The 13359-nt window shown below is 46.3% G+C and overlaps 2 protein-coding genes across 3 annotated transcripts; one reads left to right on the top strand and one right to left on the bottom strand.

Moving 5' to 3' along the window:
- Positions 1-327: 327 nt before the first annotated feature.
- Positions 328-1794, top strand: BDCG_05631 (uncharacterized protein; the record flags this gene model as incomplete). Its single annotated transcript, XM_045421322.1, has 4 exons — positions 328-468; positions 576-683; positions 754-1151; positions 1209-1794. The coding sequence occupies 4 exons, from the start codon at positions 328-330 to the stop codon at positions 1792-1794; spliced, it is 1233 nt and encodes a 410-aa protein (XP_045277231.1).
- A 2640-nt stretch (positions 1795-4434) lies between these two features.
- Positions 4435-12104, bottom strand: BDCG_05629. 2 transcript variants are annotated; one of them, XM_045421320.1, is made up of 10 exons: positions 12014-12104; positions 10551-11901; positions 10180-10206; positions 9494-9927; positions 9027-9306; positions 7955-8948; positions 7712-7878; positions 7540-7653; positions 7290-7476; positions 4435-7224 (listed from the first exon to the last, which is right to left on the bottom strand). In XM_045421320.1, the coding sequence occupies exons 2-10, from the start codon at positions 10818-10820 to the stop codon at positions 6533-6535; spliced, it is 3165 nt and encodes a 1054-aa protein (XP_045281329.1). In that variant the 5' UTR covers positions 10821-11901; positions 12014-12104; the 3' UTR covers positions 4435-6532. The 2 variants fall into 2 exon arrangements, with proteins under 2 accessions (XP_045281329.1, XP_045281330.1); XM_045421321.1 differs by lacking the exon at positions 12014-12104 and having other exon boundaries at positions 4562-7224; positions 9027-9303; positions 10551-10952; positions 11028-11728.
- Positions 12105-13359: the final 1255 nt, after the last annotated feature.

The following is a 13359-nucleotide window of genomic DNA, read 5'->3' as shown; positions in this document are numbered from 1 at the left end:
ACAGCCAGGAAAAAATACACCTTAAAATATCCTTTTTTAAGTGCTGGCTTCGGCTCTCTGAATAAAGTTCCTTCTAGCCTACACTAGGACTGTTCTCCGCTGACAGGTTTCGAGGAGGACCGGGGTGATTTCAGGGGTGCCTAGCGGAGGTGTCCCCCCGCAAAATTCCACGAGGCGGGTAAGGATGGCCTAAGCGCGAGTCACAACCTAGGGAACATTTCTCCAACCCTGGAAGAGTATTTCTCTCACTCTCTCTCTCTTTTTTTTTTTACCGCGATCGATGCGACAGCGGCAGCAGCGACAGCCTTGACTCTGTCAAAGCAGAACATGGAGGAAAAGAGCTGCAGCATTTTCACTGTCGCGATCTCTTTTCTCGTCGTGTCATGGGTAACTGTTGCATTGCGCTGCTATGTGCGCCTGAATCTGACCCGATGGGGCATGGATGACATCCTCGTGGTCGTGGTTGTGGTATGTCTGACCATGCCTATAGCTACCCATGTACATGTACATGTACAGTAAGTACCCTGTCCTGCTCTCGTGCGTGGCTAATTATCTCTTTTCTATTTCTTTCACAGTTCATGTTCAGTGGTCTCGCGGGTTGCCTCATGCAATCTGCGTCCCTAGGCCTTGGGAAACATTCTAAAGATATAAAATCAATCGATGCAAGGGCCGATGCATTCAAGGTTAGATACAAAAATCTCGAATTGTATGAAGTTCCACATCGCATCGCATCGTTTTTAACATCCAGCACAGTTTTTCTTTACCGCCGATATGTTATATATCTTATCGTCGATGATAGTCAAGGTTTCCTTCTGTTTATCCCTCTTACGAATCATCATCGTTGGACGAGCTTACATCTTTACGATATACACAGTTGGCGTGATTACCTTCATTTTCACGACTTTCTACTTCTTTTTCGCCCTTTTCTCTTGCTCGCCAGTGGAGTATACCTGGGAACAGATACGGAATCCGGACCTGGCCGGGACATGTCGGCAATATTTCAAGGTTGTGGCTGGGAGCTATGCCCATAGCTCAATCATTTGTGCGGGCGACTTGACACTCGCAACAGTCCCTGCCTTGATGATAAGGAAATTGCAACTAAACCGCCGTACTAAGTTATCCGCTTGCGTTCTCCTTGGGTTTGGATCAGTGTGAGGTTTCCACATGCAAATCAATCAATACCTTCTCTCTAACTTCTTCCCCATCAGAGCAAGCATCGCAACGATAGCCCGGCTCACATATGTCCACCACGGATATAACCAGGTTGATTTCCTCTACGTGAACACCGAGATAATGATATGGTCCATGGTCGAGATCGGAGTCAGCATCATCGCCATATCCGCCGTGACGCTGAAGCCGCTGCTGATGAAATACAAAATGTTCTTCAGCTCCCCTCAGGGCAGCAACCACAACCACAACTACAACAACAACGCGGCGCATGAGCGCGGCCGCATCTACGGCGGCCGCGACAGTGATTTCACATACACCATTGGCTCAGGGCCGCCGCGGCGGAATCGGGCCTCGACGCACGGTATCATTAGCGCCTCGCGGTTGAGGCCTGATCAGGCGGTTGCCAGGGGCCAGTCATCATCCGAGGAGAATATATGGGTGCCGAAGGGGGATGGGCATACGATGCCGAGCAGAGATGGGCCGGAGGATGATTTGGAACTCATTCCTAGGGGCGGGCAGATACATAAGATACATAAAGTTGTTGAGTTTTCGACGTCGAGGGGTACGACTGAGGAATCAAGTCAACACATTTCTGAGCATAATAGGTATACGGAGCAGGTGTAATGAGGGATCCTACAGCGCCAAGTCGCATGAAATATTTAGTACGCACGGCCTTCCTATATAGGCATAGATGCCACGATTCGGCGCTGCTGTGGCATAGGCCTTGTAAATATTGTATTCATCTAATTGAAAACCTCTTGTATGCCGGGTAATGGATATAATAATAATCCGTCACTGTAATAAGCAGCTGCAGCTGCCACTGCCACTGCTGCCGCCACTGCCGCTGCCGCCGCTTGTACAGTTATTTTGAACTCCAATAATAATAATAAAAAGTGAGGTCTTTGATATCAGCCGCCTGTTCCATACACCCATTTTGATTTCAATCTTGAGAATATAAGAGCTTGTTGACAATAATGATGATGGTATGGTATGGCAATTATCAGGGGGGATAGATAACATGGATAGAGAAAGGCCTATGCATAGGTGGAGTTGATGATCAATCTGCCTTACAACAATATGAGATATGAGGCTAACTTGATGATGAAGCACTAATTATTATAACTAACTGAATAAGGAAGGCTGTACAGCACTAATTACATGTGCATACTATGTATGAATTTGTGCAGAAACATTGCATGTATGGATTCATCTGTGTGATAGTGACATTAATTAAAAACATCACTGAACACTAATTTATGTGACGTTAAACCATATAAGGAAGGCCATTACTGCGAAAGGTGCTTGCAGGATCCCTCTATTAAATATATTATATATGTATATACTGTCTAGTTTTCATAAGCATTTAAACGTGTTGAATGTTCGATTGATTAACATCTATTTATTATCTATTTTTATTTTTTATTTTGGTTTTGGTTTTACCTAGTTATCTACAATTCCAAGATGATTGCCAACAGGACCAAATGGAACAAATTTCTATTTCTTTTTTTTTCCTCTTCTTTTTTTAATTAATTATTATTATTATTATTATTATTATTATTATTATTATTTTCCAAATAATTCATTTAATAATCGTTCTACCACCTTCTATTAGCTTTGTATCAACTCAGTCATGCACGTAAAGAACCGACGAAACGTACCGTGTAAACCATGCATGTGCCATCTGATAGGTCACAGTAGACATTGTTGTATACATCATGATACTACAATACAAAAAAGAAAAGGAGGACGATGCTTAGTTCAACTTCATTTCATTTACACACCAGAAAAAAAAGAAAAAAAGGTCATGGGACGGGACGTACAAGTGCCATCTGCCAACAGTCAAGACTCTCTTGGCACATATAGTCTGCCAGACAGCGGAATTCCAGAGAGCACGGGAGCCAGAATGGTTCTTTTCTTGCGTGTATGATGGTGGTCTTGGGAACAACGAGGAGAAGGGCTGCCAGGACTGCGATGGCAGGCTTCATGGTGGATGGTGTATCCTATTTTTCTGGATCTTTGTTGTGTGTATATATATATATATATATATTGTACAGTAACTACATTGTATTGTATAAAACTGACTGTATATATAAAAAAAGTGTACTCAAATTAAGACCACTCGCGCTCACTCACCCCCCTCCTCTCAATATATACCCCACCGGGGGGGGGGACCCTCCTTTCATCGTCATCGCCATCGCCGTCCTCTATTCCCGGGGGTATTTTTTGAAATTGGAAAAGAAGCTCAGAGGCCTCGGCAATATCCCCCTGGATCGCATCGCCAAGTATTTCCCGTTTATAAACTCCCCGCCGCCCATTCGTTACCGAAGCGCGGGTGACGGTGGTACCCACCCGGCTACCCTACCTGTGGGGGGAGGACCGGGGCGGTAGCTACCCTATGAGCTACCCGGGATGGATCCATGGCAGCCCACGGCCAGATCCCCGGGTAACCAGGGTGAGTCATACCTACCTAGCTCTGAGGCAGGTTCTGTCATCTCTAATCTGTTGACTGTGATTCGTGCGGAATCGTGCATGCGACGGAGTTTTAGCGGCAGCTTAGGGTATTGCAAGGAAATTCACGCGATATGATTGGGCGGCTAACTATGGCACTAACGCGGGGCTGCAACAGCGGGTATCGCGCCAAGGGTCAGGCACGAATTTTCTAAACCTTCATTGTTTTTCCTTACGAGTGATTTTTTATGATGATGATTATCATGCCATTCCAGCAGACATGTAGCAGTTTGAAAATCCTGTTATATTACTACCTTTACACACCAAATATCAGTGAAAAATGGATCTTAATGAGTCTCAAATTGATCACTTCTGCAGCAGCAAGCCTTATTAACTGCTGTCTCTGACATAGATACTGTCATATTGCCTCTCAAGTTACATTATCACAGTTGCTCACCATGATTGGTGATTTTTGATGATATTTGTAGGTCTCTGGATGCTGTACAGCCACACTGGAATGTGTCAGCAGATATCATGACAAATTTAACTTGAATAGGTTTAAATCTACCATTTTTTCAACTAAATACAATACACTGTTGAACTCCATATTTATTAATAAATATGAATCTGACTGCCAGCTTGGCATGCTTGGAGAGTTGTACGGAGTTATACGCAGAATCTACCGAACAGAAGGCCTTATCCGGCCAGGTTAGCGCGTATAACCCCGGCCAGAGCCGTCCAGGGCCGTACAAGCTGGCACTATACGGACTTATACGGCCCTGGACGGGGTCACCGAACAGGCCCTTAGTTCGTTCTGCGTCTTTTATTTCAGCAAACAGACTGAGCACGACGGGGTATAAGAACGGTGCAATGATGAACGTGAAGGTTTTACGCTTCTCTAAATTGTCCACAAGAGAAGAAAATAAAAAAATAAACAAAAAGATTGAATTTGAATTTGAATTTGTTTATGGGTACATCTAGTCTAGATGGAGCTATGAGGACAATGATACGATGATGATCAGATGATAAATAAAGTTGGGGAATAAAAAAAAAGAGACAAACAAAAAGAACAAATGAAAGAAAAAATGATAATGACGGGCAAACAGGGAAGCATTGATTGGATAGAAAATGGAACATTATGAAGCACATGACGAATAACTAGCGCTAGCATAGGCTTACTAAGGTCGGAACGTGAATGGAAACATGGAAGGAAAAGCGATGGGATGTAAGGGAAGAAGAAACAAGATAGGGGAAAAGTTCATGGTACATACATTTCAGGGGACGGAATTGAAAACGTTGACGCGCACTGCCTTTCATTAGGTTTGGCGTTTCGAATTGGCAGTGGCCGTTTGGCTATTCATCGTCGACAGGGGGTTCAGAAAAAAAAATGAAAAAATGAAAATGAAAATAATAAATCAGAGCTAGTGAGAACAAATACATGAACTGAAGTGGGTTTGCGGGAACATACTTGGAGAGGAATCAATACAAACAACGGCTCTTTCGTTGAAGAAAGATGGGAAAGTGCATTAGGTCTGTCTTTGGGGAGGATGGGCGCGAGCTACGCCAAAGGACAGAGGCGGTCTGCAACTCTTGTCTCGATTGGTATCGATCCAAGATGTAGCCGTGAACAAAAGACAGGTAAAAAAACAAGCTGACATGGTAAACTGACGAGAAATTGAGCCTGGATTTGAGAAGGGGAAGAAAGGAAGGGAAAAAAAAGGGGGGGGGGAAATGGAAAGAAAGAAAGAAAGAAAGAAAAAAGAGCTTGACAACGTCGACCATCTGTGAATTTCGAATCACCTCTTTCCCAATCCAATCATATCGTCCAAGGAGTATATATCATGACGATTGACGAACTGGGTTGATCAGTGCATCATAGCCGCAAGAGCGCGCCGCAGCGCAAATACAAATCGGCCCGCGGGAAAAAACAGGCAATAAATGTGATACTAGTCAAAAATATATTGGACGAAAATAGATGTGAGGCGGCTGCCAACCGTGGGACAGAACCCAGTATCATAACCCACCGCCTATCCAAACCACAAACCACAACGTATGCTTGAATGCAAAGAAGACAGCAAGAATGTCAAGCAACGTAAATGTAGAAAAATGGGTTTGATTGAAGAAAGACAGATCACGTGTGCAAAAGTGCATAGAACACATCGGCTTGCGAGATCTTGAGCCGTCCTATCGCGTAGGGATGCTTGTCTCACGATGGAAATAATGAACTTAGGAAATACAATACATTCCCTTTTTTTCGTTTTTGCTGGATGGACGGTATGGAGGGGGGCCGGCAAAAACAATTGCTAAAAGTTTCAATGGACGACGTCTGGTGGGAATTCAGGAAAGAAAATGACACCAAGGATGCCAAAATATGTCCCGTCTGGATGCGATTGGCGCGTATGAGATAAGAAAAAATACAAAATTCTTTGGCGAGGGACGTGGAGGGATGCGTCGTAATGTTTATTGCCAAGACACCTAAATCGTTAAAATGTATCGTTCGGTATATGGTCTGCGTTCTTTGCTTCGTGCCTTTGGGTGTATCTGCATTTTGTGCCTTGCGTAACGTTTATCTGTGCCCGGTAATAAACAAGAAAAAGGAAGAAAAAAGAGAAGATGCCAAAATAAAAGGGAAATCGTTTACAGATCTGATGTAGAGAGGTCTGAAAAAAATGGCGTCAGTCGTGGGAGACAAGACAATATCATCAAGACATGGTATTTTCTTTCCCTCCCATCCCCGAAGATGCTTATTGGGCCGTTAAACAAAATAATTTCTCATGACTCGTGTCGTCGTGAATCTGGTGTACATTTGCGAACGAACAAAACAAAAACAGGGTAAAAAAGAAGACAAAAATTGAAGAAGACTAAGTAACAGGCCTGCAGGGGCAACGTAGACCCGGGGATGCATGGTAAATGTTCAAGAGAAAAATGGGTATCCCTGTACTGGAAAAGCATTGATTCCGTTCGTAGCTTGTTGAGGAATCGGGCTGTAGATGGTGGGTGAGTTGCCTTCATTGCCGTTAACGTTACCGGTGGCGGGCGGGGTATTGGCAGAACTGTTACTGCCATTCGCTGCAGATGAGGCGGAAGATGAGCTACTGTTGGTTGCCGTCGCTTTGTTAATCATATTATCGCCGACGTTGTTAAACTGCTGTTGTGGATATTGGGTAATGATGGAGTTTGGAAAGGGGTGAATCTGGTGGTACACGTTCGTCATATCGTTAGGTGTAATTTGGCCGCTGGAACCCCCGCTCACGCGACCTTGGTTCTCGACACTCAGGATCTTTCCGGCAATGCGGCGACCGTGAGGAGTCTGGCGAATTGCTGGGAGGATCGGACGGATAGCTTCGATCAGTTTGGTGCGATATTCAGGGTCAGCAAAATCCATGGCTGTTTGAACGACATAGTTCGCAAAGGAGTCACGGAGCATTTTTTCGAGTTCACTGGGGACCAGCATCTCCTCCACCAAAGCGGAACGAGACTGAGGATCGGCTGTCCGGATACATTTCTCAATCACGTTCGAGCTGAATTTCTGCTTGGATAAGGCAGGGATGTTCCCACGGAAGCTGCGACAAATAGGCTCGATAAAGTGAGGCTCGTTGAGATCCACTGTGGGTTAAGTTTGTCAGAAAATCGATCCCCTGAGTATCAGGGAGGTAGTGGAAATTCCTTACAGATATACTGAACCACGTAATTCCCAAACGGATCCTGAACTAACGTGAATGCGTTATTAGTGATCTGTTCGATCAGTCGAGCACGCTGTTCGCCAGAAGCGTGGTCAATGCAACGTTGCAGCACGCAACAGCCGTGTCGATGCGTTCCAACTGCCACGCAGCTTGTCCCAACGGCATCATAAATGAACTAAAGAAAATCGAATGTTAGTAGCCTAAAAGAAACATCTGAACCTGAAGAGATATGGAGTACCTGAGCATCTGGTGCAGAGAGGCGATTCAAGCACTTCTGGATAACATGGTTTCCATTCAAATCTTGCACGAGTTCAACCACTCGATCACGTAACGCGTTGATCACGGTTTGAGTCTATAGCGTTGTCAGTAAACCGATAATACCGGCTTCATTTCAACGGCCACAATGGTACCTGTTCCGGTGTGGAGATGAATTCGATCATCTTCTGTAAAGCCCGAGTCCCATGCTGGTTCAGTGCGATCTTGACAAGTTGAGGAGCAGCATTGTTGATGAGGGCGGTACGCTGTTCATCGTTGGAGTATTCGAGAAGCTTCTGGCAGAGGTAGTTCCCGAACGGATCTAAAAGAACGAAAAGCAAAACCAGATACGTCAGAAAGGAGATCGCTGTGTTTATGTTGTAAGGCCAAGGACTAACCGGTCATTAGTTCCACAACATGAATATGGGTCTCCAAGAATATCATCTGCACATGTGCTGGGTTCTGCTCCTCCAGCTTCTTCTGCAGATAGCGACACCCATACTGGTCCTTACACATGCCATATAACTCGCCTTGATAGGTTTCCAATGGAGCGTTTCCAAACCGCGAAAATTGGACAGATTCACCATCTCCGCTACGGCGACCCTGGCCCGGGTTTCTTGCAGGGCTTTCTGGGAACCGAGCGTAGGGCGAATAAGGAGCAGTATTGATATAGGAACCATATGGTGGGTTTGGCTGGAATGCTTGGGTTTGGCCATTGGCTTGGAGGGGGCTGGTAATGAATGGCTGTATGGCGTATCCATAAACGGGATTTGGGAAAGAGGCCATAGCTGAAGTACCATTTGGCATCCCATTTATTCCATTTATCCCATTTATCCCATTGGTTGGGGATGTCAATTGTGGTCCAAAAGGGGTGGCACTTGCCTGCAAAACTGACTGCAGTGGTTGGAGATTAAAGGCCTGATCCTCTCGCTCAGGGGACATTGGGGATGCTGGGGTGGTGTCGTTTGCATGGGAGTGAGGAGTAGCCGGAACCCGACCAACACTAGAAATATGCGAATGGAAATGCTCTGAGTGGGACTTTGGCGGAGTTACTGCAGTATAGCCATTATTCTTAGTGGGGATATCATTAGTGGAATATGACATCTGGAGAGAAGCAGGCCTAGACTGGGATCCATTGGCGGTACAGTAGAGGCTCTGGGTGTTGTGATACGTTGAAAACCCGGGCTCAAGTGAATGTCTGTGAGATTGGCGGGTGTCACTTGTAGGTGAAAATGGGGCTGAAATTTGCTCGCCTTGTGAACGGTTGTTCCCAACGTGCTGAGACATGTTCAATGAATTGTGAGGCAGTGAAGCGTGATGACGATGACCATAACTCTCTGGGCCTGGGGTACGTGAGTTGGCTAAATCCAAGGCAGCAGAATTGGCTGATAGCTAGATTAAGGAAACAACGTTAGTTTGATGTCTGATATCAGTTTAGAGTTAGAATAATGGTTTAAACACTTCGCTTACCAAACCAGAATTATCGTCACGACGGATCAGGGTAGGGAATTTGTCGTCAGGATCGGTTAACTTGAGATAGCTCTTTACGTCAGGGGTTGGAATACGATCGTCGTCCTTCAAGCCCCTCCTATCTTCGTCGTCGTCATCCCCAAACGCAAACTTGGCTGGATGGAATGGATTCAGACCAATGGACCTGCTAAAGCCGTTGACTGTGGCTGTGGCTGTAGTTGTGGTGGAATTGGACTGCGAACCAAAACTGGACGTGGGTAGGGAGTATCTGTTGATACTACTAAAAATAAAGATAGTCAGCATCAAGTGAATAATGGTCAACGCTTTGTAGGGATGAATGTGAGAATGAAGTGGTAACGGGTCCAGAGGCCAAGCAAAGAACTGGAATACTGCTGGCTCGAGTCTTTGGAAGCCCCAGGGCTGCAGGAAACTAATTGATATACAAGCAAAAATGTAGAAATACATACGAGGCACCCTGACGAAAAGAGGGGAAAGGCTCCGGAGGATATTCCTCCTCAGAGTTCCGGCGAGAACCCAGCAGAGACTGAGGTGCAGATGCTTGGCTTGGAGCAGTAGATATTACTGATTTGGCCTGGCCAGTTGGAGATACAACCTGTGAAGGGCCAAAGAGGTTAAACACTCCAGGTGCCGTTGCACTGGAAGTTGAAAAACGAGTTGGACGAGAGAAGGCAGTCGGGAAACCGTTGTCTCTATATTCCGGCGGGGTTGTGGGTTCACTGACGGCACCAGCCAGGCTTGAGTTAGCATTAGCAAGGTCTCTAGCCATCTGGTCTAATTCCTGGCGCTCTTTCTCCTGTTGGAGATCCAAGAGCTTCATATCAGCCTCGAAGCGTTTTCTTTGCTCTCTCATGTATTCGATATGGGCTTTCTTCTTCTCGAACTGTAAAAGGTCGTCAGAAAACGAGTGCTATACGCAAAAGAATCGAAAGGCTGATGGAGGGAATTGACAAGCCAAAACAATGAACGAGATCGGCGAAATGGTTAAGCAATCAAAGTGAGGGAGATGGGGGAGGGAGAAGTTGAAGTTGAAGTGTTATGGTATGAGAAGAGCTGCATGAAGTGTGAAAGTTGAAGAGTTGTAAAACGTAGAGAAAGAGAAAATAAAAAGCAGGAGGGAAAGGGGGGCCCTCACCAACTGCGACTTGTGAATCTGCGTGGCCTGTGACGAAGCGAAAATCCAGATATAAGTCAGCCGGTCATCGCTCATACCATGCTCCAAAAAGGAATTTAGAAACTGAGCAAAGAAACCATCCAATCTCGCTGTAACATCTAGCATCGCTGCTATACAAAGCTCCATTCACTTTTTATAGCCTCCCCTCTGCCCCAACGTCCTGTGCCACGCTCAACCCCCAACGCCCAACCCCCCCAAAACTACCAGCCGTTCCTCATTCCCTCCAATCCCACCACACCACTCCCCCACCAGTTCCCCCCCAACCAAACAACAGATGTGAAATATAACAACGACAACAATGACACAACAACACAAGCAGCAGCTCAACTCACCGAGGAGAGGAAGTCCAAAGACTCCGGGAAAGGCAGGGGCTGGGTATTGTTAAAGGCGGGCCATGAGGAAAGCTTGCTGGCGTCGGTGGTGAAGCGACGTTGGAGGTTTGCGCGCACATCTGAGGGCGGGTGGAAGGCGGAGATGTAGCTGGCAGGCTGACCCCTGGTGGGCGAGGGGTAGCTGGAGAAAGGCGAGTCGGAGGGCGGAGAGCGAGGGGAGGAAAACCGGAGCTCTTCAAGACGCTCGCTCAGACCGTTCTTGAAAGCCATTGTATAATATGGGGCGAGTCTATGTGCGTTTGTCTATATCTCTCACTCACTCTTTTTCTCTCTCTCGCGCTATGTGTAAGTGTGCGTGTGCGTGTATGTGTGTGTGCGTGTGTGTATGGAGGGTGGCACAGACTACACGGACGCAGGAAGAATGAACATGTCAGAGAACGAAGGCGGGGGTGAGTGGGGAAAGCAGAGAGAACAAACGAGAGCAACCCAAAGCGAAAGAGCGCAGAAAACCCCGGCAGCGGGGGAGGGGAGATTTGGAGAGGGGAACGCGAGCTGTCTGCAGGAGGGCAGGAGGGTAGGGAGAACAGCAATTGGCAAAGAAAAAGCGAGCGCAGAGGGCGGGAAAAGAGAGGAGGGGAGGGAGAATGAAGCGACAGAGAGGGGAGGGGGGAGTTGATGAGATGAGGTTGGAGGTTGAGAGAGGAGAGGAGGGAGAGGAGGGAGAGAGGATGCGGATAGGAGGAGGGAGGAAGGCAGAGGCAGAAAGTGGCAGATGAGAGGAGAGCAGAGGCCGAGGTGGAAGTATGACTAAACAACCAACAACGCCCCCCAGTCCCAGTCCCAGTCCCAGTCCCCAAGTCCAAGTCCAGTCGGCGCAGTTGGCGGTGTGTCTTTTTTTCTTTTTTCTGTTCTTTCTGTTCTTTCTTTTCTTTCTTGGGCCTAACCCCTCGAACGCGGGACTATTGCTAACTAGCCACCGCTACAACTAAGCCAGCCAGCCCACAGTCAAATCACCGAGACCAGAACCAAGGGGGTTGTTCCTTAATCATAATTCCCCCGCCCCAGTCACATCCACACATGTCATCCCCATCTCCCGGGCTAACTGGCTGCTTGCTTGCGTGCTTGCTTGCTATCCGCGGAAAGAGGGCGGGAGGAAGGAAATGGAGGACAAGGGAGAGAGAAAAACACCGGATATGTTATTATTATTGAATAATGAAAGAATGTTACTCACGCAGGATTGCCAAGTACCTTATCTCTCTCTCTCTCTCTCTCTCTCTCTCTCTCTCTCTATCTCTATCTCGGTCAAGGAAATCGAGTTCGAGTTCGAGTCAGATTTCTCCGGAACTAGGGTCTGGTCAGGCAAAATTCAGCAGAGTTAACTATGGCCCACAGTGCTAGATAGATGCACGGCTGCTGCTGCTGCATTTGCATGTCTTCAGGTCAACCTTCAACAATATACATACATGAACAACATATACACACTTTGTTTTTTGTGGTCTCGTGGGAATATATCAAATATATTCGTACCCACGTCGTTGCATTCCCTTTTGCGTTTTTTTTTTTTTTTTTTTTTTTTATTCTTTCTTTCTTTCTTTCTTTAATTCCTATTTCCTATTTCCTTTCCCTTTCCTTCTTGTTCTATTCTCTTTTTCCTTTCGCCGTTCTATGTCCTATAGTAGGGGAATTATTATAGTTTGCTTTGTTGGTACGGTACAGCGAGATCGATATAGAGTGAGATCGGTTCAAGATCGATCGACGACTGCAATCGAGGTGTCACAAGTGGGTGGGGGGCTCGTTTCTGTTTCTCCTCCCCTTCTGCTTTTTCCTGAAAGACCGTCCGTTCACAGAGCTTTTGGGAAGAAGAATGGCAGGGCAAAAAAAGAAAAATTAAAGAGGTTTGTTTAGTTTTTCTCGAATTTTTCAGCAGCCTCCCGACCAGATAATCCCAAACCGAAGGGGAATAAAGGTAGGTAGATGTTTTTGTAACTAGTTGAACAGGATGAAGAAGAAAGTGGATAGGAAGAAACAAGGTCACAGGAAATGAGAGAATTTTTTGTTGTACAGAGAGAACGAAAGGAGGGAGAGGAGACAGTGGAGATGGGAGAAACGATGTATTTGATATTTGATATTCGATCCCAATTCGCCGCGTTCTTTCACCACAAGACCATCAGAACATCATCCGGGGGAAGTCAATCAGCGACTTACCGAGAGGGAGAGAGAGGTAAGAAACTGAAGAAAGAAGAGGGAATGATCGGGATAAAATGAGAAAGGGTAAAAAAGAAAAGAAAAAGACAAAAGAAGAAAAGAAGAAGAAACGAAGCTACCAGCTACAGTACAATAGCCCCAAATGGTTGGAGAACATGAGAATGCGCCTATGACATACCAACGAAACGCGAACAAAATATGGCCCGCCCTACTACAACCCTCCGGGGTAAGAGAAGACGTGGACGGGATTGGCCGGGCGGGTTGAAACCGCAATTCCAAAATACATACGGAGTATACAGCACCGTGATACATACAAAAAATATTAAGCCGCGAATTTGTCAAATATCCATGTTCAACTGAGACGACTTGACAAGGAGGAGCGAGCGCACAGATGGCGTGCCTGGTGGGAATAAGACGAAGGCGGCGGCGGCGGCGGCGGCGACTGGGGTGCGGATGTAGCTACCCAGTAGTTGTAGTTAAATATGTATGGATATATGTATGGATGTATGCAGGATGAAGTGTACGGGAGTTGTATGTATGTACGTGTACCTCGCATGTACTCTACTCTCTAACAGATGAACAACGGGGAGCAAGCCCGTAGCCA

Source organism: Blastomyces dermatitidis, assembly GCF_000003525.1.
Source record: "Blastomyces dermatitidis ER-3 genomic scaffold supercont1.5, whole genome shotgun sequence".
NCBI lineage: Eukaryota > Fungi > Ascomycota > Eurotiomycetes > Onygenales > Ajellomycetaceae > Blastomyces > Blastomyces dermatitidis.
This window is presented reverse-complemented; position numbering and strand designations above follow the sequence as displayed.